This window comes from Myxocyprinus asiaticus, chromosome 33 (assembly GCF_019703515.2).
Source record: "Myxocyprinus asiaticus isolate MX2 ecotype Aquarium Trade chromosome 33, UBuf_Myxa_2, whole genome shotgun sequence".
Lineage (NCBI taxonomy): Eukaryota > Metazoa > Chordata > Actinopteri > Cypriniformes > Catostomidae > Myxocyprinus > Myxocyprinus asiaticus.
The window spans coordinates 34,321,504-34,346,772 of NC_059376.1; the positions used below are offsets into that span (position 1 = coordinate 34,321,504).

Genomic DNA, 25,269 nt, shown 5'->3' on the forward strand with positions numbered 1-25,269 from the left:
TAAGTTTATTGTAAAATATTCAAATACATACAAATGTTTTCATGTCAATTATGTCATTCGCATTACTTTATGAGTGTAAGATGTCATGTCTGAGCTATTTTGGGGCAGTTCCCATTTCCACAGTGACAGCAGCTTCTGTGATTGGTGGATCTTTAAGGATTATGGGTAGTGTAGTTTTTTTTTTGTTTGTTTTTTTTTTACATGTAATTTGGCATTGGAACATGATAATTTTTTTAATATAAAATTGACTTTTGTTTCTACAGAGGCATGCACCATCATTTAACAACCTTAGAGCTAATGGTAGGTCTGTCTCCAAAGGTTTTTAGGTAATGTTACTGATGAAAATCAGTTTTTCTAAGGGGAAAATGAACGGGACTTTTACTTTTGGAAGGGCTCAGGTTGGTTAAGGTGCTTATGTATTCATTCTCTCATCCTCAGATCAATAAAACACAAGATTTAGCATCCGCTTTAAGTTTTAGCCCGGTCCATTGCGAAACACAGTGTCCGTGAAGAGGAACAACAAGATTTGAAAATCAGAGCAAAGAAGAGGAAAGAGAGCGATGAGGAAGTCATGAATAGTATGAAGTTTTATATGAAGAGGAAGTCACCAATAACCGTTGTGAAAACACTCTCAATGTCATGCCACATGCACTAGTCATGTGTTTACAGAGGTGGAACTCAAATAGACCAGAGCATAGAATGAAAACATGCCCCAGTTGTTACACAACCTCTCTTTTCGAAGATCATACCTTTTGTGATGCTCAGCGTGTTGTCGCCACTGGCAACAAAGTCGTAAAGCGCAACAAAGAGGTTTGGGTCACTCTCAGCTGCACCTAGCAGATTCTCCTTTGAGCTCCAACGCACAGCTTCCGTCAGCGCAGACGAGTCCAGTCCGAACGGCCTGTGCAGGGCCTCTGTGAGAGAGATAGAGAGATAATGTTATGTGACAGAAAAAATAAAATACGGAGAAGGGGAATAGAGCATGTTAAATGAGGCAGGGCCTCTTGGAAGGGCAAACTAAATCAAAAAGTGTGGAGGGAGTTAAAGAACAAAAAGAGTTGACGAACAAGTGAACGTCAAGAAAAAAAAGGGAGTAGAAACTGAGAAGGGGTGATTCAAGGTTATATCACTGCTCATTATGTCATTCCAAATTTCCTGCTTTTTCCAAATCACATGAGCAAATAATATTACAATGGCTACACAAAATGGCAATCAATTATAACTAGAAAACCTCACACATCAAAGCTGTTCTACAAACTATGGATGTTAAATCAATGCATTTTTTATTTTTATTTAATCAGTTACGCTTATTGATTGTCATCTAATCAATTTCAGCACAAATTATGTTTTATAATCTACACAAAAAAAAAGAAAGTGTCAGAAGAAAAGATAGCTTTTTGAAGAAAGAGTCATATCTGTATTCCTATACATATTAATATTAACAATAATAAATTAATTGTAAATAAATTCATACTAAACATAAATACATTAAAATAAAGAGGACTAAAAATGCACTGAGGAAAATATCAATACTCACATTTTCTAAGTTTATTTACTTAAATTGTAAACAAAAAAATTAACAATTTTTCATTTTAATATCTCTCAAACATAACATGGTCATCCCATTGTCATACAGATGTTAAATTACATTAGTGAAAATCAGATGGACACTGGAAAGAAGCCAAAAGAAAAACTGCAGTCCTGAAAGCCCCCCACATTAACCATTCAAAAAACATCCCTTGAAATCTGCACTTAAAACTCACTGATCCTCCATATTTAGTATACTCTGGGTACTGGTACTGCACTGGCTATGAGACCTATCCAGAGTGCTGCTCAAAAAAGGGCTACCTGTGAAGCAATAGTGGTCCACATCCTGTGGGCAAGGCAAGCTGGTCAACCTGGCCCTCTCTTCCTCAAAACTGCTACCAGACGGCAGAATCCTCAATGGCATAATCTAGCAGTGATAGATTAATCTGAACTCACACGGAATAAAGCAAAGACCTGGTGTGGTGGTTGTGTTCTGCCTCTATTTGACAGGTTTTGATCCTTGAGCAAGTTTATAAGGAGGGGAGGAGCATGCCAAGGATTTGAGGTCGGAAAAATGGTGTGGGATTGCCTCCACGCCTTGAGCATGCCTGTATCTACTGGTCTTTCTCTACAGCTGTTAACCACCCACAAACACACAGCATGTTTGGGCAGCTGCCCCACTCCTTGGGGAAAAGAGTGGTAGGACAAAATGTGAAGCCAGAGGAGATAGAAGAGGTCATCATGAAAAACTCACATTTATGTTGATTATAAAAGAAATTCTGCCTCCAAGATCTAGTCACTTTTTCCCATCTTACCCTTATAAAATAGTGCTGAGGTGGTATCATGGTACAGCGATGTTATGGCAATACCATAGTGGCTGATTCTCAGGAATCCTGAGAAAAAACAAAACATTAAAAGGTGCACTCAGTAACTTTTTTCTGTGTCATCTTGGACTTACAGTGACACCTAGAGGTGTGGATGCAGCATCATTCAAATTCAATAGTTTTCAGTTACAGATGCCATTGTAGAAATTCACTATTCACAATCAGCTATGATTAATCCAAGAGTGAAAGTGTCCAATAAAACAGTTACTGAGATTAAGCAAGTATTATTCAGCTGGTCATGTGATGATTCTAAAATGGCAGCCCCCATGAGGGTACCCCTGCTCCATGTAGAATAAAACAGCTTTTATAAGGTTACTGATATGACAAGAGTCCTCATCTCATGTGAGTGGTCGTGATTGTATACATGTTCCAAAATTACAATTAATTTATTTAAAAGTAAAACTTTTATAATGGGGATAAAAGTGCACCTTTTAATTATATTTTGCATAATGAAGATTGAGCCTATATTAAGATTTTATGCATTGTGACAGACATTATTTTCAGGGCACTTAAACACATTTTACCCCCCAATTCTCATTATCATAACGCCTCAAGACATTTTACTTTTACTATTCCCAATTGTTTTCAATGACGATTCTCGTTACCATCACAGTCATTTTTGTCTGTATTTCAGTAAAAAGGATGCTGTTGTATGTGTTGTAAGGCAGTGCCAATAAAGTACTATTATGAAGTATAAACATCAAGTATTTTAAGTCATATTTTTCACATTGCAGTTATGAGAATTAGGGTGTAAAATGTGCATAACCGTCATGAAAACAATATCACAATGCTTATTAGTTTCTTTTGATATAAGAGCAAAATAAGACCAGGGTATTTTATTGGCGGGTTTCATGAGAATCACCCAGTACTGAATTATTACCAGATTGGCATACTGTTGTGTTAACATAGTACTTCAAGGTATTACTATGGTAAATGTCCAAATAAATCATGTTATTAAACAAGTTCTGTTTGGCCATTTTAAGCTAAAAAAAAAAAAAAAAAAAAAAACATCCTTAAAAGTTTCAAGATATCTTGAGAACTTATTGAAAACAAATGTTCATCTTGATAACATGCTTCAGCAATACTCCATACATTTTTTTATATCCATAATTTCAAAATTACTTTTTTTCCCCGCACATCTGGTGCCCCAAACATAAAAATAGTAGTATAATAGTAAGTCAATCACAACAGAACATGAGGATTATTATGCCCAAAAACATTGTCACAATGGTACTGTAACTTCGTGTAAATTTCATTTTGTTGTAATGGAAGATTACCAACTCCAAATGCTTAATGCCTGCCAAGAGCAACAGCCAAATTATTCATTCTCAACTTGCATCATAAAACCAATAGCAACAGAGACTCCATCATGATAAATACCCAAACTCCTTACTGATAGACAACAGAAACAATTACGTGGATCAGACACAAGTTTGCCCCATTTGTAATGTATGGCTTTAATGTAAACAACTATTAAACAAGTGTCTTTGGGGCACAAATCCTATACAAGCTCATAATTTAATCATTATACATTGACACAACATATCCAAGCTGACACAAAAACTGCCAGATCTTACATAACACAATAAACCTGCAAGAACATGCCGCAGACGGTCATGGCCTTGATGGCAAAACAGATTACACCACACACAGGCACATACGCACAAGGATACATGCACACAAGCAGCCCCACCTTTGTTCCTAACCAGCATGCAATGTTTGCCGCTCCTGGTCACCTGACTGAGCCACAATTCCCAGTACATGGTCTTGGTTGAAGTACAAGGGCTGATGGGAAAATCCTATAATAGCTCCTATTCCTCAGGTTCTTGTTTTTGTTTTTTTCACACTAACATAATGAGTAGAAAATCTGATGATCCTCTTGGTCCAATTATTTCACAAAGGTGGAGGCCTTGAGCCCAAGTCTCCAGTGTGGCTTCAATCACAGAGTTTCCAGCCCTGTTGCTGGCATTCCACTCCTACTTGATCATGGGCCTCCATGCCAACTGCCCAGAGTAAGAAATGTCCACATGTGCTTGAGAGTTTGCGTCAGAAATGGGAAGAGTGGAGTTCTGAGGGTTGTTTTATTGGAGGTCTTGTGAGGGGAGGTGTTTGCAGAGCCCATGCGTTTCAGAAGGGGGGTAGGGTGGACCCACAGAACAGATGGTTCCATTTCTACACCATGTGTGCTGCCTACCCAACATCCTCTCGGGAGAGGCAGAAAAAGCATTGAGGTGTGGAAATTCTGAACTACAAAACGCCTGTGCCACATTGATATAGCCCCAACTTTCGTTGAATCATGTTAAATGTATCAAGACAGGATGCTTAATTATTCAGTCACACCCAAAACCTCTCAACATTAGGGGAAACAAATCTCATAAGACATCAGAAGGGAAGAACATCTGCAAGCAAGACCTCAACAGACAAGTCCTGGATGCTGTCTGCTTGGTAAAAGGAAAGGTTTATGTGACTATAAAAGAGATTAAAGATTCAAGTCTTTTTTATGTTACAGAGGCAAGGACCAGAATAAGATCCTGAGATCTCAAATTGATGTTCAAACACCCTTTGGGTCATCCGTGTCAACTCAACCTGAGGTCCCCAGCTCAAAATTTAGTTTTAGACAAATGGCCTATGGTGATTTCGAAAGGGTAGGTTAGAAAGAAAAAAAAAAAAGTGGGAGAAAAATGTTCTTGTAGAAATCCATATGACCATTTCATATGGGGGCACTGAAGGATTCAGAGGGATCTTTTTTTTATTTTTTATTCTGCCCATATAGTTCTACAGTTATTAGCGAAAACACAAGTATTTTTTAGTTTGTTTTTTTTAAACTTAATTTTGGATTTGCACCATTGGCATATTTTACGCAACAAGGGGTGCCAAAGTCAACTGATTTTAGTAAAATATCTACCCGTTATCTCTGTAAAAATAAAATAATGATTCTGCCACCTTTCTAAGGTTTTTTATTTGACCTGTAGTTTTTCCCAAAAATCATGGATGAAATTTGTCTTTCTGACCCTCTCCTACAAAATTAGGGATTACTCAGCAATTATTGATCCATGACATTTAATATTTGGCTTTCATCATCATATTTTCTTCAAAAAAGTATCAACAATATAAAATATTTCAACCGGGGCAGTTTCAGATTTTTTTTAGATTTTACATAAAATGACTTTTCACACTTGTTCATGACAACAACAACTTCGAATGACTGATATGTTGAAAGAAGTTATCCAGTTGAACATTTAAGTATGCTACAACTTGCAATGGAATGCTAATGGTCAGATGTCATAGTTTGTGTTATCTGATCCTAAAATACATGTGCTCTTGGCCTCACTGTCGAGCAAGAACACCAAGGCTGTAACACTTGATCAGTTGCTTGGCCTGAACCAGAGTGTGATTCAATTTGATTTACTGCAACAGGAAAATGATGCAGTCAAAAACGTCGACAAGTTTGGTTGATTACATTCTTTAAATGTTGAGTTGAGCCAGTTGAATGGAGCCATTTGAGGTGGTTCGTGCATCTGGTCAGGATGCCTCCTGGGTGCCTTCCTAGGGAGGTGTTCCAGGCATGTCCAACTGGGAAGAGACCCAGGGGCACATCCAGAACATGCAGGAGAGATTACGTCTCTCAGCTGGCCTGGGAACACCTTAGGATCCCCCAGGAAGAGCTGGAGGATGTGGCCGGGGAAAAGGACGTATGGGCCGTCTTGCCGAGTCTGCTGCCACAGTGACCCGGACCTGGATAAGCGGAGGAAAATGGATGGATGGACATTCATACCAGCTGTGAACCATACCAGTGAACAAGTCCACATGAAACACAACCCAGACTAACGTTTCAAGTGTCGTTCAGAAAACAGCTTTTACACCATCTAAACAAACTGAACACTGGAGTAGAAGGGACTTATGTCCACATCAAAAGCTCTAATGTGCTAGCATCCTAAAAATCCAGCAACATGCATGCAATGGAATCAACGCTTAACAAAATTTTGACACTTTCTCCAGTAATGAAGTATAAATTCTGGATCACAATATGGTCACCTCATTTTGCTAGTAATTTTAATGCGCTCTGTTTTCGAAGTTAAAATGCTTTCTCCCATTCCAGCCCAATATGCAGAGACAAATATAAGGAAGCCATTCATCAGCTGATTTTGCCAAAAAGCGTAAACAACGTTTGAAAACAATCATATTTTAAATTCTGTATACAGTGACGATAGTGGTGCAGAAAAATGCACACTTCAGCTTAAACCATTCAGACATGTAAGCAATCAGTTTTACTTATCCAAAACACAGAAGACCTGGAAAACCTTAAAATGTTAAGCCCTTATTCACAAACACTGGCTACTCTTATGGAACTCATTTGATTGATGCAGCAGTTGACAAGCATGGGGCATGTCGCATGTCTGCATGCGTTTCTCCTTCATGCTGTATGCGGATCTGTGTGCGTCTTTGTGCGCAGAAGCTCCACTGTGAGACAGCAGGGGGGTGTACTGTGTGTGCAGTGTAATTGAGATAGTGAACGGGCTGACCCGCCTAGCCTTACAATGATGACTGTCTGCTGCAGCTGTTGTGCTGGGCTTATGTCAGGCTTACAGCAGCTGCACCAGCACCTCTGTACTGGGGCTGCTCACTTCTAACACAAAGCTCATGGACAGCTATTGAACAGAGCTACCTGATATGACAGACCTGTAAACATCCATTACTTTAGGATCAATACAACTAAACTATACTTTATTGTACTAGAGCTTAATTGCCAAGTGCAGGTTAATAAATGTGTTCTTGTATTTTTTAACTTCAGTAAATTTACAAAGACAGCAGTGCATCTGAGTCACCTATAGGCTACTGGTAGGTGTTAAGTGTATTATTGAACCTATCTGTAATTATTGACCCTGTTTACACCTGGTATTAACATCCATTCTGTGTGATCTGATAACAGCACATGTGCAAACGGGGTCCAAAACGTTTCGTTATCAGATTACTATATATTACACCTACTAACCTGTGAAAAATGTAAGCTTTAATATAAAATAAAAAAAGGGTTTAAAAAAAGAAAACAAAAAAATCAATACTTTAAAAAAAGGGTAAAACTAGGGGTTTAAAAACATAAAAAAAAGTTTGTTAAAAACAAGGGTTAGATAAAGGAAAAACAATGGTTTAAAAAAAAAATAGGAAAAAAAAAATAAGGGTTTTAAAAAGGAAAATGTTTTTTTTTATTTTATTTTTTTTATAAAAGATGAGTTTAAAAAAGGAACTTTGTGATCTACAAATTTAGGAAAGGCCATATCACATACACAAGACTTCACAGGAACTTCTCCAGTTTGTTTAACATTAACAGCATCAACATAGATCATGTGAAGAGTGCAAATCAAAAGGTCAGTTAATACAGGCACTCAACTAAAATAACAATGAGCATTTTTCTCTGAACATTATATTTACATTGAGATTAATATTTAGAAGAATATTTGGAAGAAGTGGGCGCTTTATCAACATACAGTGACAAACTGTAGCAGTAAGTGATGCATGTATTCGTCAGAAATCAGAGACTGTCGCCTCAATAAAGCTTGGCTAAGTGAGCAAATGTGGGAGTCAGAGCTGAAACCACATAAACCAGAAACTTCACCTGCCCGTCACCAGCTTTGAAATTCCCAAGTCACAGGAAAAGCCCCCTAACATTACACTAGAATGAGACAAGTACATCTGTCACACAGAAAATTAGGGCCAACATTCTCATGTGTAAGAGCAGTATGCAGGAGGGAAGGCTTTTGGTGATGGACAAACACTTTCCCTGATATTGCCGTATTTCTGTCTGGTCTGAAGAACTGAACTGCCAGAAGATGAGGACCAGCAGAGTAGAGTGTATGCAAGTCAACAGTAAGATACACTGGTTCCAGGTCTCCTGTTGAGGAGCTAATTGCCTGTGTGAATGGAATGGTCAGGAATTACAGCACAAGGTTGCCTGTTTATCTGAATCGGTTTATTACAAAATCACATCGCTGGTTCCACAGCAGAGGCTGTGTGGTGCAGGATGAGCCTTATTTTTAGATCCAACACAAAACTATCTGCCCATAAATACCTCCAGAATGATCACACTTTGTACACGCACAGACAGAGGAACCGCTGAACAATGATTCTCCAAACAATGGGACTGCATAAACAGACAACTATGAAGGCCAGATCCAGCTCATTCACAATGAGGATCCAATAAGAGCTCACTGCAAAAACAAGTGTGCTGTTGTCCCTCCTCACTCATTCTCTTCCTCCTTTCCAGAAAATGGCTCTCCAGTTGGTGAAAAGACTACAATGCATTAATTCAGGCTGAGAGAGAATCAAATGAATAGAATGCCAATGTAAAGAGGGAACTTAAATTACCAAAAGCTAATCAATCACGCATCTCAATTGTGGAACAATAGCGAGTAGTCATTATCCAAAATGTCACTGTACACTTATTAAAGGGACAGTGCAATATGCAACCTGGGGTTAAAGGAATAGTTCACCCAAATATTAATACTCTGTCATTATTTACTCGCCCCCATGTCGTTGAGAAAAATGTCAGTGATTAACAACTTAAATTTCAAAAGAAGCTATCGCATGTCTTTGTAAAATTTGGTATATAGCACATGAGTCATATGGAATACTTTTATGTTGCTTTCATTTTTTATTTTTTTTTTATTTTTTATCATTCTTCCAAACATGTCCTTTTGTGTTCTACAGACAAAAGGAAATCATGCAGGTTTGGAACAACATGAGGGTGAGTTAATAAATTAAATTCTTCAAAAGATTAAAAACAAGAAAAAATCATTATACAAGTATTGTGCAATAGGGCTGAAACGATTAGTCGGCATTATTGACAACGACGACAATAAAAAAAAGTGACAAAATTTTTTCATTGTCGAATAGTCGTTCGAGCTCATTTAACGTAACATCAGATCATACGAAACTAATGATGACGCGTGAGAGCAGCACTGCACCACAGTCCAGATGCACTCTAAACTTTCCAAACATCTTCAGGTGATGTAGATCGCAAAGTACGAGGGAATTATACAAAAATTCTAAATAAGTAAATACACAAGCACTCTCATTGTGAAATACAGCGGAGCCAGAGTTGCCGTTCCACTGAAGCAAAACTTGTGTGTTGAGCGTCTTTAAAGGACACACCCCGGCATTACATCTTTAATGCAGTTATTTTTAATGCGTTATAGCTTTATTAAAGTTCAAATAATACGGAAGCAGATAATGTAAATAACTACAAATTCCGAAACTGGCATTTCTCTGTGTGTTCAGTGCCTCTTCTATGCGTTGCGCGAATATCCCGATCTAAGGGGGAGAGATTGAAACTGCAACTGGCATACTCTGTCGCGGGGATGCTCGTCCTTCAAGCATGCGCTTGCTGCAGCTGGATTATAACATGATGGCTTGCAACTTATTGAATCATAATATATGTCACTGTGCATTTCTTATCATGAAGAAAATTGGCAATACGCAGCTTAATTAATATGAGAGAGTTTGTTTTTTGTGAGTTAAAGATGGATTGAAGATAACAGAAAGGTGAGAGAGAGTAGTCTTCGGCCCATTATACACTGCAACAAAAAAAGTTTCCAAAAATTATATCTAAAACTAATTTAAAACAACGTACATTTACTTTAGCAGCTATACTGCAGAAGAAATTTTTTTTTTAATCTGAGAATTTTGAATTTAATATGAAAAATACAAATATTTTAAAATATCTAAAAATCCTTTAAAAAAAAGATGCATTCACCTGAGAAGCAGCACATAAGATATTTAGACTTGCTTTTAGAGAATAGATCTTGAATATAAGTATATTTTGTCTTTACTGCACTCGCAGAAGTATAATTAAGTGAACTAATACACTTATATTTAAGATACATTCTCTTAAAGCAAGTCTAAATATCTTATATGTTGCTTCTCAAGTAAATGTATCTTGTTTTAATGATTTTTAAACTATTTTAAATGGAAAACAAGACAAAAACACTTGATGAAAATAGGATTTTTTGCAGTGAATTTATTACCAAATTAAACTTAATAAAAACTATATTTTCCATTAATTTAGTGAATGTCATTTAGAGGTATTTTTAAAAGATGATTTTGTCCTCTTTATTGTTAGCAAGTACGTTTAATACAACCTTTTAAGTTGGGGCACAAGCTGAATAATCTGTTAAGATCTAAAGATTAATCATTGCAATAATCGCCGAACTGTCAAATAATCATTCTAATAATCGTTAGATTAGTCGATTATCAAAATAATCGTTAGTTGCAGCCCTATTGTGCAACAGACAGCAGAGTTCCATCATTTACATCATTTGCACTGTTACCACAACTGGTTGCATTGCAGCTGTTAACCCTAGAATGCATATGTAACTTAACCCCTATTCCATGCATATGTGGGTCAAAAATATCTAGGTGAAATCTACCATCTTTTTATAAAACTACTTTTCTCAAGGAAAACTTACTCTGGTGATCATTTTAATAGTAATTTACATTTTTAAATAGTTGATATATAATTTATTCAATTCTGAAGAGTTTCAGACACAAAAAATCTGTATAAAAGAAATATGGGCAATTTCCATGTTTGGTGGTAAAATATGAAATGTCAACTTTACCCAAACAAAACACACAATTAAGTACAATGGACTAGGATAAAATGTTTTTTACAACAACAACAAAAAAAATTGTGATAAACTTGTAAAATGACAACCTGATGTACTCTATATTGCCGAATGACACTATATTTCTATATTACTCTGTGCAGCTGTAGTTGTTGTTTGGAGTGGTGAGGCGTACTAAAAAAAGAAAAGGTTCAAACACACTAAGAAGTGGTTCAGGAGCTATGACCATTGTGCCCTTGCAATGAACTAGTCATCTAACCTAATGTTGCTCCATGAAAACTGTCCCTGTAATGTCAAGCACTTTGGATATAAGCATTGGCAGAATGACAGCTTGCATACATACTACACATACTATACATAATATAACCGTGAACATGGTATTAAACATATTTAATTACATAACAAATACTGAAAACAATCAATCTATTACAAAAATTATAGCCGTGTTAAAGGAATAGTTCACCCAAAAATGAAAATTCACTCATCATTTACTCACTCTCATGCCATTCCAGGTATATATATGACTTTAAAAGACATTAATTTAATAGCTGGATGATAGCATATGGATGACATTTATGCTGACAGTCTGTAATTTTTGGAGCTTCAACCATCCACTTGCATTTTAAGGACCTACTGAGCTTAGATATTTTTCTATTTTTCTTCAAATGTGTTCTGCTGAAGAAAGAAAGTCAAACACAGTACATCTGGGATGGCATGAGGGTGAGTAAATGATGAGAGAATTTTTAGGTGAACTAACCCTTTAAATGTGTTGAATCCCATAGGAAACACATATGGGTTAAATAGGACCCAAATATGCATTCTAGGGGTAGTGATGCAAATTCTCTTATAATTTAAAAAATAATCAACTAAATATTAAAAAAGTCACTTGACATGATAGAAGAAACCTTAATTGAGGAATACATGGAGTGGCAGTATGAATATTTCCTCTGTAAAACACAAAAGGAGATATTATAAGCAGAATGTTAGCTTCAGCCACTATTTACTTTGCATAATTTTTTCCATACTGGGTTTGGAACAACATGAGTGAGTAAATGGAATTTTCAATACAATAAATAAATAAACATTTCTGTATAAACGATGCCTTAAGATACAAAGCCTTTCAGTTTACTGTATAAAAAAAATATATATATATATATATATATATATATATTCTAAACTCTTCCCCTGTCCAGATACAGTCAGTTCTTTTACCTGTGCTAAGTGGACTTCAGTCAGCCTCCATTCTAGTGGCCTGGCCATCAATCTGCCAGACCGGTCTGAATAACGATGCACTTGGGATTATGAGGAAGTGCCCGGTGCCATTCATTCAGGCCTGATTTTGACAGCTTGCACAGCAGTTAGAAGACCATGTACCATGATTTACCTGTTAACTCGAGGTGCTAATGGGGCTCATCACACAGCACACCCACTCCCGCAAAGGGATTCTAAAATTGATAAAACACCAAGCTAACACCAGGTTTGACAGGTCAGCGCAAACATAATGAACTGAAGGAAGGAACTCTGGAACACTGTTATAGCACCTGATCGATACTTTCACCCTGTAGCGTCAGCACCGTCTTTTAATTCAACCCTCCACCTGACACAAGCCCACATAAAGATGATAACTTTTTGCTTTTGGGAGATTGATTAAGGTTTCAGAAGAAATATTAGCCTATAGATAAACTGAAATACGAACACATTTGAATCAGAATATGCACAAGACAACTGAAAAATGCAGGGCAGACCTATCCATAACAGGGTAAAGGAAAAATGACTCTAGAGAAATAAAATACATTGGAAGTACAACGCAGACATACAGTCCAAACAGACCATTCATGGATACTAAGCTGCAGAAACGGAAATTGTCAAGATGTTCAAGGCATCATCCACAACCAGCCGGTATTGGCCAAAAATAAATAAATAAATAAAAAATTTGCTTTTGGTTCAAGAAACATTGAGCATGTTTACATGCATGACAATTGTGTAAAAGTTATGTCAATACCTTAAAAGGTTTTTCTTTATCAGCATTGTAAAAATGTCTGTAATTTTAACAGTAAAAGACTGTAAAAATGCTTCAGAAATAAAACATTAATTGATGAGTATTAACTGTAAAATATACAGTAAAATTTTAAAATATATTTTAAAAGACAATACAGTAGTTTTTACAATAAAATGTTGTAAAAATTAAATTTTTTAGATGTAAAAAGTATGATTTTCCTGTATAATTAATGGTAAAAATGTACATCATGTTTAACAAGAGAGTACATGTACTTTTTACAGTAAATGATTGTTAAAATTACAGTAAAAAACAGTAATCGGGCGTTTCCAGAATTCCCTGCGTGACCAACTACATTTCATTATATTTTATGGGAATAGTTATGTTTCTTCTTATTTTTAATATCAGTTACATACATTGGGGTGTTCTGTTGTATATTTGATGTAGTTTAGTTCATGTTTACTGCATTATTTTTATTTCACATGTGTTTCCCTGATGGTGTTTAGTGTTTGTGTGAGTGACACTGAGCGCTGTCGCTATATGTTTATTGGTCACTGCACCTGGAAGAGCTACTATTGTTGAACTTCATGTCATCATGTGCCCTACTGTAGTTACTACGGTGATTAACAAATACCTTATAAATGTAAAAAGCAGATTTTTACAGTTTAAGAAGGCTAATATCAAGTTTATTACATTTTGTTTACTGTAAATTTAACAAAAAATTTTTTTTTACAGTGCCATCATGGTCATGTAAATTATAACAGTTTTAAACTGTCAAATTTACAGGTTGTTCTGTAAAGTTGTTTAGATTTTTACTGTATTTTTTACATAATTATTCCGGCAACCACAGCTGCGTTATTTTTTTTATTTTTTTTTTTGAAGAAACGACAGGATTTTTTTTTTTACAGTGAGGGTAAGGTCATAAATGGTTTAAGCAAAAAGTGGCGGACATGTAGATTTTTGCCTGTTACCCATATTTTGCATTGCATGTACACACCTTTACTCACATTCTTACCAGCTTATCCAATGTGTGCAACTTTTGTGTGCATAGACGTATACGATTTGGTGTCAAAAGCAGAGAATAACCTGATTATTTAAAATTTCATGTAAACTAAATTTTCTAGGGCTGGATTTTGCTAGTTATCAGCAAATTGGTGTGCATGTTAACATGCTCGCTGAATAACATAAGTGGAAAAATAAAATGCTACAAAAGTGTAGAATATGACCCCATAAAATTACAAATCAAGTTTTCAATAGGCAACAACTCAATGTTTTTCATACAAAGTCTTCTATTTATCTGGATACTTGATTCACACTTGCACCAAATTATGGACAAGAACAGAGAAAAATCCTGCGACATTTATGTGCACAATATTGGATGTTTAAAAAATGTGACAAAATAAGATATCTGAGGTAGCGTCACATTTTTTCCCAAGTTTATTTTAAGATTTATGTTTTAATATACATTAAAAAATGTCTGATCAGTGATCATGTCACATTGTATTTGTACTTGTTTTATTTTCTGTGAGCATCTGTTGCTTTACAGAGCTAAAATATCATACTTACATCTGAAAGTCACACGTGGTTCCTGTTTAGTTTCACTTTCACATCTGAAAGTGAAAGTTAAAGTGGAGATTTAGACTTACATTTTACTCTGTTTCTCACCCACAACAATTATATTGCTTCTGAAGATATAGATTTAAACACTGGAGTCATATGGATTACTTTTATGTTTCCTTTATGTGATTTCTGCAGCTACAAAGGTCTGATCACCATTTAATTGCACTGTATGGACTTACAGAGCTGAGATATTCTTCTAAAAATCTTCATTTGTGTTCTGCTGAAGAAAGAAATTCATACACATCCAGGAAGGCATGAGGGTGAGTAAATAAGACAATTTTCATTTTTAGGGTGAACTATCCCTTTAGTACTGCTTTGATGAACTTGTTTAAATGCTACAATCATTTAATAAATACTTTTGAATCCACTTATTATATTGCCTTTGTGTATTTATGAAATGTACAGTTCATAAATTAAGGCATTTTCTCTCAATAAAATAGCATTTTGGCTACCTACCCCATATGTTTGACGCACAAGTATAAACTAGCCTATAGGTTGTACACTCAACAGTAACAGTCTACTTTCTGAAGCAACAAGAGTGCATGACGTCAATCAAAAAGATTGCGCCTGACACACAAACACACATTTACACAGGCACAACACCTTAATCAAACACTCAGGAATCTCTTTCTGTTCTTGCCCTTTTCAATCGCCCTCTATCTTTCTCTCTTTGCTCTGACCAATTGTACTTCTCTTATTTGCAGCCCTCTTTTTTCCATTGTTTTTAACTATTGTTATAGCCATTGACAATAAAGGCTTTTACTATATTTTTGATCTGGAAGTGTGCCTTGATTTTCCTCTTTGGATTATTATTTCCTCATTCAAGAGCACCTTCATATATTTTCTTCGGAGAACTTCGGAGCATACCAGATTTGGTTTTTTGTACTTCTCTTGTGTTAGAGGCATCCAGATCTCTGTTTCCTCACTCTGAGCAAACACCACCTAAGTTTACACCACACCGTTGCCCTCTCCGGTTGTCACAACAGAGTGGGCAGGACAGTACGCATCAGAATACTTAAGTTCTCCATATCGTTTGGCATTTTACCAAACCTACTGACTTAGTCAACATGCTCTGTTATGACGATTAAACACCATTGTGCAGGTCTAAAGAGAGCCAGCCTAAACCATTCAATGCCTACAGGGCCTGAATTTCATTTCAGAGATGGGAGTGGTAATTTGGAGTGGTTTTGATGAAGGTTTTAGGAAGACAACCTCTAAGGAAATTAAGTCGAGACAGTCGGTCATCAGGTGAGAGTGACCGCATTAGCTTGTTCCCGGAGACAAGACAGCATAAGCCTTCTGTGTTTAATGAGCATGGTCGGCAAGACCCATTAGGGTGTATTTTAAATTAGATGGATGGATTGAATCAGCCAAATGGACTTGCAAACAGAAAGTGTTGGCAGCCTACGGAGGTCCTGTCTAAACACGCATCATGTGCAGCAAGGTGTAAAAGTTAGGCAGGCGACACTCCCACCAGTGCATTTAATTATGCTGTATTTCACACATCGGAACATGTTTGATTCAAACATCCATTATTAGTACAAAATGTGCCATACTGAAGCTTAAGGGTGTGACAAAATGCCATCTAATGATGTGAATGTACAGAACGCTCCGTTTCATAAACTTCCTATGCTGAAAATGATGCCCAAACAAATAAAACCAACACATTCACAACATAAAAACACACACTGGCTAGGAAGGGAATCCTGGTGACACTTTAACTGAGCAGATGCCAGGATAAAGCTCACAATAATGCAGATCTATTGGATTTAACCCTAATCTCCTTGTGTCCAATCTGAGAAGGGTTCCACCAGTCTGCTGGGTGTGGTTTTCACTGAATTGTGGGGTTAAATACTGAGCGTTCCAAGACATGTTGTTGCGCTGTTCTAAAACAGGCCATGACCAAGAATTTATGGATGCGATTCCCCTGGCCTGTAAAAAGCTTAAAATGCAGACAGATACAGGATGATGACACCTTATTGCTGCTCTTAAGAGAAAAACATGGAAAACCCTGATTTGCTGAAAACTGCAACAAAGAAAGAGATATACAGCATGGCGTTCTGACAAATCGAAACAGCGTACCTTATCTCCATCACTGCCACCAATATTGGAGAATTACTCCAGGGTGGCTTCTAAACATAGAATGGTAGCCAGGGAAGCACAGGCACCCACTTTCATAATGAACACCCACAACAGACGAAGATGAAACATCCAAAGATGATGACTGCTTTGTGAACTGCTAGAGAACATTAAAAACCATCAATTAAATACTAATATACTGAACCTATGGCATTCTAATGACCTCTAGTGGTGTAAAACTGTCCAAATTGAACCATGGGCCAAAAAAGGTGCCTCATATGAAGTGTGCACAATGAAAGAGTAATAGAGAAATCCAAGTTTCAAAGCTTCTTTACAAAACTTGATTTTCCCTGAGCGGCTTATCTTTAGCCGTTTTCGTGAAAGCTGTCTCACATATCAAATCATATCAAAGTGAATCATTTAATTGAGTTTAGTGTCTAACTCCAATCAGCTTGTGTCCTGGAAAATCAAACATAGTGCACTTGATCCTTTAGAACAAACACAAAATAGAAGTTTGCTAATGTAACACAATTACAATGCAATTGCAGCAACACTTTGTCTGCATACCAGAAATAAAATTGTGAATTCAGTCAGCTTTTTGTGATATGTAATCAACTCTGATGACAGAACTACTATGAAAGAAACCCATTGAGAATCATCTCAGTGCACTCAGAATTACAAAACGATAGTTCTGACTCTAAATACTGATTGCACGAGCTGTTTAAAGACATTGTAAAATGCCAATAAACACACCTGCTACAGCACATTCTACGTGAAAATAAGTTGCAGCTGCTTGGCAATTGTAATAAGCCTACACTTAGGCAAACGAACCATGGCTGATAAGGTTCATAATATATACATTACATCATATTTACAGAAACTGAATAACTCTTTGTGTTATCCCTAAGAACACATCTCACCCGTGGTAAAATCACTGTAATGCTCAGTTTGATGGCGTTTATTCCTTCATCATTCTGTAGAAATTAGGGATGAAAAAATTATGAACCATATCGTGGCCTAACTCGCTATTTCGAAATATATAACATTGTTTTCTGTCCATGTGATCATAAATGAAATGACCCCGCAAACATCATAATCTTTCTCTATCGCTTGATTTTACCACTACTGTGCTTTTTTCTACACTGTTTATAGGGTTCACACAAGGTCCTTGTAGTGCTTAAAGTGCTTGAATTTAGCTTTTTCAAATTTAAGTACTGGAATACTTGGAAAAATCACCTTGTTTTGATGAAAAGTGCTTGAGATTAAAACAGATCGTTTCCTCCGTGTAATGTGTGTCCATCAAAGATGAGGCAACTCCACTTTCATTGAATAATGTGTCTTAACATCCTTTCGGTTCTTTACAGTCAGATAAAAAGTAAAAAGAAATATAAATAAAACAATATTCATTTTAATCTCACACAGCATGGATGAGCTAAAGAAAACAAGAGATTCTTGTTGATGTTCGCTGAACCGGTGTGCTACCTGCTCAGGATGTGCAACCAGCAGTAAAAACAGTGATACGTTTTTTTCTCTCTCCCCTTTTCCTCCCCAATTTGGAATGTCCAATTCCCAATGCGCTCTAAGTCCTCGTGGTGGCGTAGTGACTCGCCTCAATCTGGGTGGCGGAGGACAATCTCAGCGCGTTACTGTGGAGATATAGCATATGTGGAGGCTTCACGCCATCCACCGCGGCATCCATGCACAACTCATCACCCACCCCACCGAGAGCGAACCACATTATAGTGACCACGAGGAGGTTACCCCATGTGACTCTACCCTAACTAGCAACCAGGCCAATTTGGTTGCTTAGGAGACCTGGCTGGAGTCACTCAACACACCCTGGGATTCGAACTCGCGAACTCCAGGGGTGGTACATACATGTAGAATTTTTGTATTTTTTAAAGTTAAAATGTGATTATAATAACAATGAAAAACAAATGATTAAAAAAATATTCACTTTCACATACTTTTTTCAGGACAGGTTTTGTTCAGTTCTATTGCAGCACCTGATCAGCCTGAATGTACCCCACTATTCTTGAAAGCTTATTTGTTTGTGATCTTTTCTCATGGAGAAAGGTATATGAGCAAGTATTATTATTTAAACTTTGAGCATTTATATTGTGTATTAAAGAACTTTATTTTGATGAGAAATTATAATGTGTATTTTGCTCAAACTTTTTTCTGTAATAGTGTAATTTAAGTGTTAGTATATCGAATCGTGAACCTCACATGGTATATCGAACCGAATCATGAGATTACAATATCATCCCATCCCTAGTAGAAATGCATTAAAAAATCCAGCATAAAATGCATACAGGAAACTTCAGAGAGAGGTATGTTTTATATTGAAACTGTTTGTTGTTCTGAGAAAATTCTTGGGACTACATTAAGTTCAGGGCACCACCTTGCACATCCCTACCGAAATAATAAAAGCATGCTGGCATGGGACAGAGTCAACAAATAAATGAAAAGAGTGTGGAACTAGCCCTGTGACCTCAGAGTGCCGGCAAGCTGACTCATTGGCTGTCTGCAGGGGAAAGATGCAGGCAGGACATTTCATTTATTCTTTTGTCCCACCGTCTGACCACACCGGTCAATTAAATACAAATTGTAATGGTCATTACAGATGAAATTCCATTTAATGGAGAGAAAAAGATTCTTCTTGATCTGATGGAATTTCTTTTGGAGCAAAAGAGGACTCATCAGTCCTTAACGCCCTATTGGGCCGACAGGATTTGGGGAACCAAGGGAAAAATGGGATTGGACAACCTCCTCCTATGCCTCTGGGCAGTCATCAGTTTCTTGGTGATTGAGAAATCTAAGAGAATGGTAGCTTTTTGTTGGTGATGTAATAATAGAATATTAATGACAGTGCAGGGCCATTTACACTGACAGCATTTTGCAGCAACAAAGTGACTGGAAATTATTCTTTTGCAATGAGAATTCGCAATTTGAGCCAACATGAGTGACAAAGTTAAACATAAAGTTCAACATTATGCAAATGCACAATCTCCCTTGATTTAACCCTCAAGCCTAAATGAAATGCCATTCATAAACTAGTTCATATCCGCAATGTGACACATTTCAGTTGAATATATATGTTTGAAATATGATAAAACATAGGGAAGGTTTATCCATTAGGAGCAGATTTGATCATAAAAAATTATGACAGGAAGCTGGAGAAGAGGGATTGGAAAAGTAAGAGAGATCTGTGATGCAAGTCAAAAAAGGAAAGCTGTCTCAGAGATGTACACAGCTTTTACATTTCTTTAAAATATTATAATGTAAAAAAAATGTTGAAATAACATGCGCCTAAGAATTGTTGATAATACGGTCAGGAATGTGAGACAAGGTTGACTTTAAGACTTATACAGTATATGGGCTTGGCCACAGTGAAAACCAAGTTTTCAACTTTGATTTAGGGAATCAGTGGCGTAACGGAGACATAGAAAATGTATAGATAGATGTAACAACAAAATGTGACCAGGACACGATATTTTAGTTTTATGCATTGAATCAAACAAACACTCTGAATATTTACATAAAAAAAGCAATACAATCTTGTTCACCACTATGTAAAGTCAGAGATGCAATTCTATCGCCAATGGCCACAAGGCTCCAACTCACCATACCGTACAGAGAGTAAATGATTCAGAGTTTGTTCCACAGTGACTGGTGTGACCAAGCTAAATCATTTGAGATCAGATCTTTCCTCCAGACAGAGACAAGAACCAAAGATGTTTCCATTCTCCTTTCATGAGTCTTCAGCATCAGATACAAGGTGTGTCTGATCCAAGTTTGGCATGGCAGTTTATCATCACTGCTATGACAGTCAGGCCTGTAACCCTTTAATTATTATCCTGATTATTCAGATGACTTTCCACAGCTATACATCTGGCTATAAGGGATGGGAGTAAAAATAACTCATCTCCAGCTCTTGCAGGTCAGAGTTTCCAGCCAAAGGGGTTCAACTGTCAAGATGTGACAAGCTCCTTTCTGGCACTGATCAAACCACCCCATGGAGAAGAGACCATCACTGGGCACAAGACTGCCTCTACAGCCTGTAGGTAGTGAACTATGGACATCAATGTTCACTCCAATCCCTTTATCGCCTGATCACACCGATATTCGTTCTATCTTTGGCCTTTGCATTGTCTAGCTGCCTATGTGCATCTGAAGCCAGTTGATGTGAATGACATGCTATGGCTTATGGCCACTGAGAAGGTCATTTGTCCCAGTATTTATGGGTTTAGCTTGTTGCAACCCACATTCTAGTTAACAAAAGAAAATGGCTATCATCAGGATAAAACAGTAGCTAATTACTTTCTGAATATAGCACACTGTAGGTAGTATCATTAAGCAGAACAATAAAGTGTGCACAGCAAACAACAGTGAAAGGCAATGTCTTTGCTTCCTTTGTAATGTGAACCAAACAACTAATGTGATCACAATCCATGTGCTAAACTTCAACAGCTAAAGTCACAATAATTCAAACAATGTCTGGAATAAAAGATCTGTACTAAGATAAACCTGTATGACACATTATTGCAATCAATGCTGTACAAACAGGTTAACATTCACTCATATGTTCGTGTTCCTCCCTGCAAGTGAAACAGTGAGTCATTGAAATCACTACTGAATGAAATATGAGAAAGTGGTGGCTTCCACAGCAGCTTTCCCACCAGCAAGCACATAATAAGAGATCAAAATGCCAGTCCCTATCAAATAACACAGTCATCAGACAACATTTCTACAGTCAGGAAAGAATTCAGTCTGATCAGTTTTGTTACTAGCCTTAAACAACCATAATTCTCCACTTCCAAGATAAACAATAATATAGAATCTAAAAAGCATGCTTTTTCTAAATTTCAGTGACCGTAAACCTTACTAATTTGCTTTTTAGCTGACACTTTAATCTGAAAAGTGACCTAAAGTTAACTTGTTACATGAACAACCAACCGAAGTTCATGGATCTCCCCTTACTGGGGTTTAAACCTACAACCTCTTGGTTACCAGCCCAGCTTTCTAATCACATCACCACTTCACACTTTAAAGGTCAGATGATTGTAATGGAAGATGACCAAAACCTGAGCACACATAAAAAACCCATGTTAAATTCACAAACTGAAAAATCCAGTCACTAAACATGTGAAAGTGTTACTTCTAGGAAATAGGTGGTCAGGAAGCTGACTAACCTGAGCCCTTAATGGACCAGGGTAGGGTTGCACCAGCTGTGCGTAATGTCTCACTTAAGTTGAGACGTAAAGTTCACACTAAAGGCTTAGTAATTACTAGTTAGTTTGTAACTAAGTCAGTGCTTAATTTGGTTGCACCACCTGTTCTTAAGGCAAGACTTAACTAGTAGGTTGTAAGCTCTCCGTAAAGTAATGCGTAGTCACATAATATGACGTTTACCTATATTTATCCAATAAGCAGCCTTGAAATTTGTTCACAGAAGCGTTAAAAAGCTGTGAACTTCAATTTGATCGTTACGGTTGATGTTCAAACCTTGTTTGCTCACGTAACTGTCAGCTGTAATAAATGATATCCCCATTGAAATACGATACGTAATAAGATTTCATGTAAACAACAATATTCAATAACTGTATCTAAAATGAATAAGGGGCAATAAATAAATACTACTATAACAGGCTGGAAAAATAGACATTTATAAATTTTAATATTTTATATATTTCGTATATGTTGAAACTTGACACCGGGCGGCACCATTAGATCAGTTTCATGCTGCAGAAGTACGTTTTTTTACATAATGTTTTCTCCCATAAATGTAAACGAGTGCCAACATCATCATATATGTCGAAAGGACTGAAGCCTGTCAACCAAAACATGAGCTCATTGATGTCATTAAATATCATTCTGCTTTTTTATTCCATCCGTTACTCCTGGTCGGAGGCTTCTGTAAATATTTAGTTTATACGTAGGTTTACGTTGTACCTAAGTTTAATGGTGCAACGCTCATATATTTAGTAGTGCGTAAATTGTGCCTTAGTGCCCATTTACGCCACAACTAGGCTAAGTTGTAACTTACGTATAGCTGGTGCAACCGGCCCCAGATTTCTGAGATTGTCCCTCAAAACCTGGGGCCGGTTGCACCAGCTATACGTAAGTTACAACTTAGCTTAGTTTTGGCATAAATGGGCACTAAGTCATAATTTATGCACTACTAAATATTTGAATGTTGCACCATTAAATTTAGGTAGAACGTAACCCTACGTATAAACTAAATATTTACGGATGCCTCCGACCAGGAGTAACGGTTGGAATAAATAAGCAGACTCACTTAATGACATCAACGAGCTCATGTTTTTGTTGACAGGATTCAGTCTTTTCTACATATATGATGATGTTGGCATTCTGGTTTACATTTACGGGAGAAAACATTATGTAAAAGAAAATGTACTTCTGCAGCATGAAACCGATCTAACGGTGCACTTTCCTGTGTATGCCGCCCGGTGTCAAGTTTCAACATACACGAAATAGATTTTAAATTAATAAATGTTGATTTTTCCAGCCTGTTGTATTAGTATTTATTTATTTGATGTCCCTTATTCATTTTAGATACAGTTATTGATTTTGTTATTTACATAAGCTAAATATATCATTAATTAAATCTTGTTTTATTACCTATTGTATTTCAATGGGGTTATCATTTATTACAGCTGACAGTTACGAGCAAATTAGGTCTGAACAAGATCAAACTGAAATTCATGGCTGTTTAACACTTCTGTGTACAAATTTCAAGGCCGCTTATTGGATCAATACGGGTAAACATCATATTATGCAAATAAGCATTACTTTATGGAGAGCTTACAACCTACTAGTTAAGTCTTGCCTTAAGAACAGGTGGAGCAACCAAATGAAGCACTGACTTAGTTACAAACTAACCAGTAGTTACTAAGCCCTTAGTGTGAACTTTACGTTTCAACTTAAGTGAGACCTTACGCACAGCTAGTACAACCCTACCCTGGTGAACTGTTGTTTGTGAATGTTTAGGTAACGAATAGTTCAAACTCGCATATAATATCAGAAACATTCGATTCGAGCGTTCGAATGCGCTCGCGAGGTCCAAATAATGCTGTCTTGTAGGCAGCTCGTTTGATTTTGGAACTCAGCTTGAGTGTCACATAGAGATCTCACCGGAAAGCACAGCTCAATACTCCAGCGACTACTGCATGCATGCTGCAGGTGGACCTGAATAAACACTCATGTAAATAAACCGCATTCATCTGCGTGAGCATATACCTGAGTGCTGGGTGAAGATGTTGATTCCTGGATCCGGAATGATGTTAGCAGCAGTAGCAGCAGCGGTTCTGCCCGGTGGCGTCCCGATGATGTTGCTGCCGTCTCGAGGTCTCCTCCCGGAGCTGCTGGCCCGGTTCGCTCTGCCCTGCTGCAGCTGCTGTTGTCCCTGCGGTGGGGTCTGGAGCCCCGCGGAAGCCCCTTCTCCCACGCGGCCTACCTGTTGTCCCATCCTGCGAGTGTTCGGGGTGGGAAAACAACACAGATCCGTGGAAAGACCCGCCGTCCGTTTGGATCGGTCACATCCCCCAACTAAAACGTCTGTTCTGCTCGGGATGGTAGTGTTCCTCTTCTGGATAACCTCTCCCCCTCCTCCGCCTCTTCTCTTCCTCACCCTCCTCTACCGGACCGGACCGAGCTCCTTTAGCTTAGCTTAGCAATCGATGTGTGTATGTGTGTGTGAACCCACCACCTAACAGCACACAGTCAAAATGTTCAATTCTACTAAACGGCACTGGATAAGCGGCGGGGTTAAACGGGAATGTACGATCCTCAGGCCCCCCGAGACTGTTTCTCTTAAAGCGGACCCGTCAGGGGTCGTTCTGTTCAGCTCCAGCCGCTGCGAGCCCCCTCCGCCGCCGCCATCTTTACCGCAGAATCAGTGGCGTGCGCTTCAAGAGCCAATGACGGAGAGCGCTCGCTCAGCACATCATCGCATTGATGCAAAAGATTCGATTCACTGAATCGCTGTGACGCGTGTTTTGACGTAACTGAGGCGGAAAAAGTGTGGACTTTTATTTTCTTATATATATATATATATATATATATATATATATATATATATATATATATATATATATATATATATATATATATATAATATTAATATTATATACACCGATCAGCCACAACATTAAAACCACCTGTCTAATATTATGTAGGTCCCCCTCATGCTGCCAAAACAGCGCCAACCCTCATCTCAGAATAGCATTCTGAGAAGATATTCTTCTCACCACAATTGTACAGAGCGGTTATCTGAGTTACCGTAGACTTTGTCATTTCAAAACAATCTGGCCATTCTCTGTTGACCTCTCTCATCAACAAGGCATTTCCGTCCACAGAACTGCCGCTCACTGGATGTTTTTTTTTTTTTTTGGGCACCATTCTGAGTAAATTCTAGAGACTGTTGTGTGTCAAAATCCCACTAAACTAATATTTTAAAAGTGAAAAATATGACTGGATATGTTCAACAATTTTTTTTCATTAATATTTAGCACATTGTTCA

The 25,269-nt window shown here is 37.4% G+C and overlaps 1 protein-coding gene across 3 annotated transcripts in view; it reads right to left on the reverse strand.

Annotated features, from left to right (window-relative positions):
* The window catches only part of LOC127424466 (tyrosine-protein kinase ABL2-like), a 41,278-nt gene extending 16,610 nt beyond the window's left edge, over positions 1 to 24,668 (reverse strand). Inside the window, exons 1-2 of one of the 3 annotated variants that reach the window (XM_051669718.1) lie at positions 23,988 to 24,668; positions 750 to 914 (exon numbers count right to left, since the gene is read on the reverse strand). In XM_051669718.1, coding sequence (XP_051525678.1) covers positions 750 to 914; positions 23,988 to 24,216 — 394 coding nt within the window. In that variant the 5' untranslated portion in view covers positions 24,217 to 24,668. Of the gene's footprint in view, positions 1 to 749; positions 915 to 1,848; positions 2,074 to 4,104; positions 4,840 to 23,987 lie in introns of those variants that run through there. The other 2 variants (XM_051669720.1, XM_051669719.1) reach the window with 2 other exon arrangements.
* Positions 24,669 to 25,269: the final 601 nt, after the last annotated feature.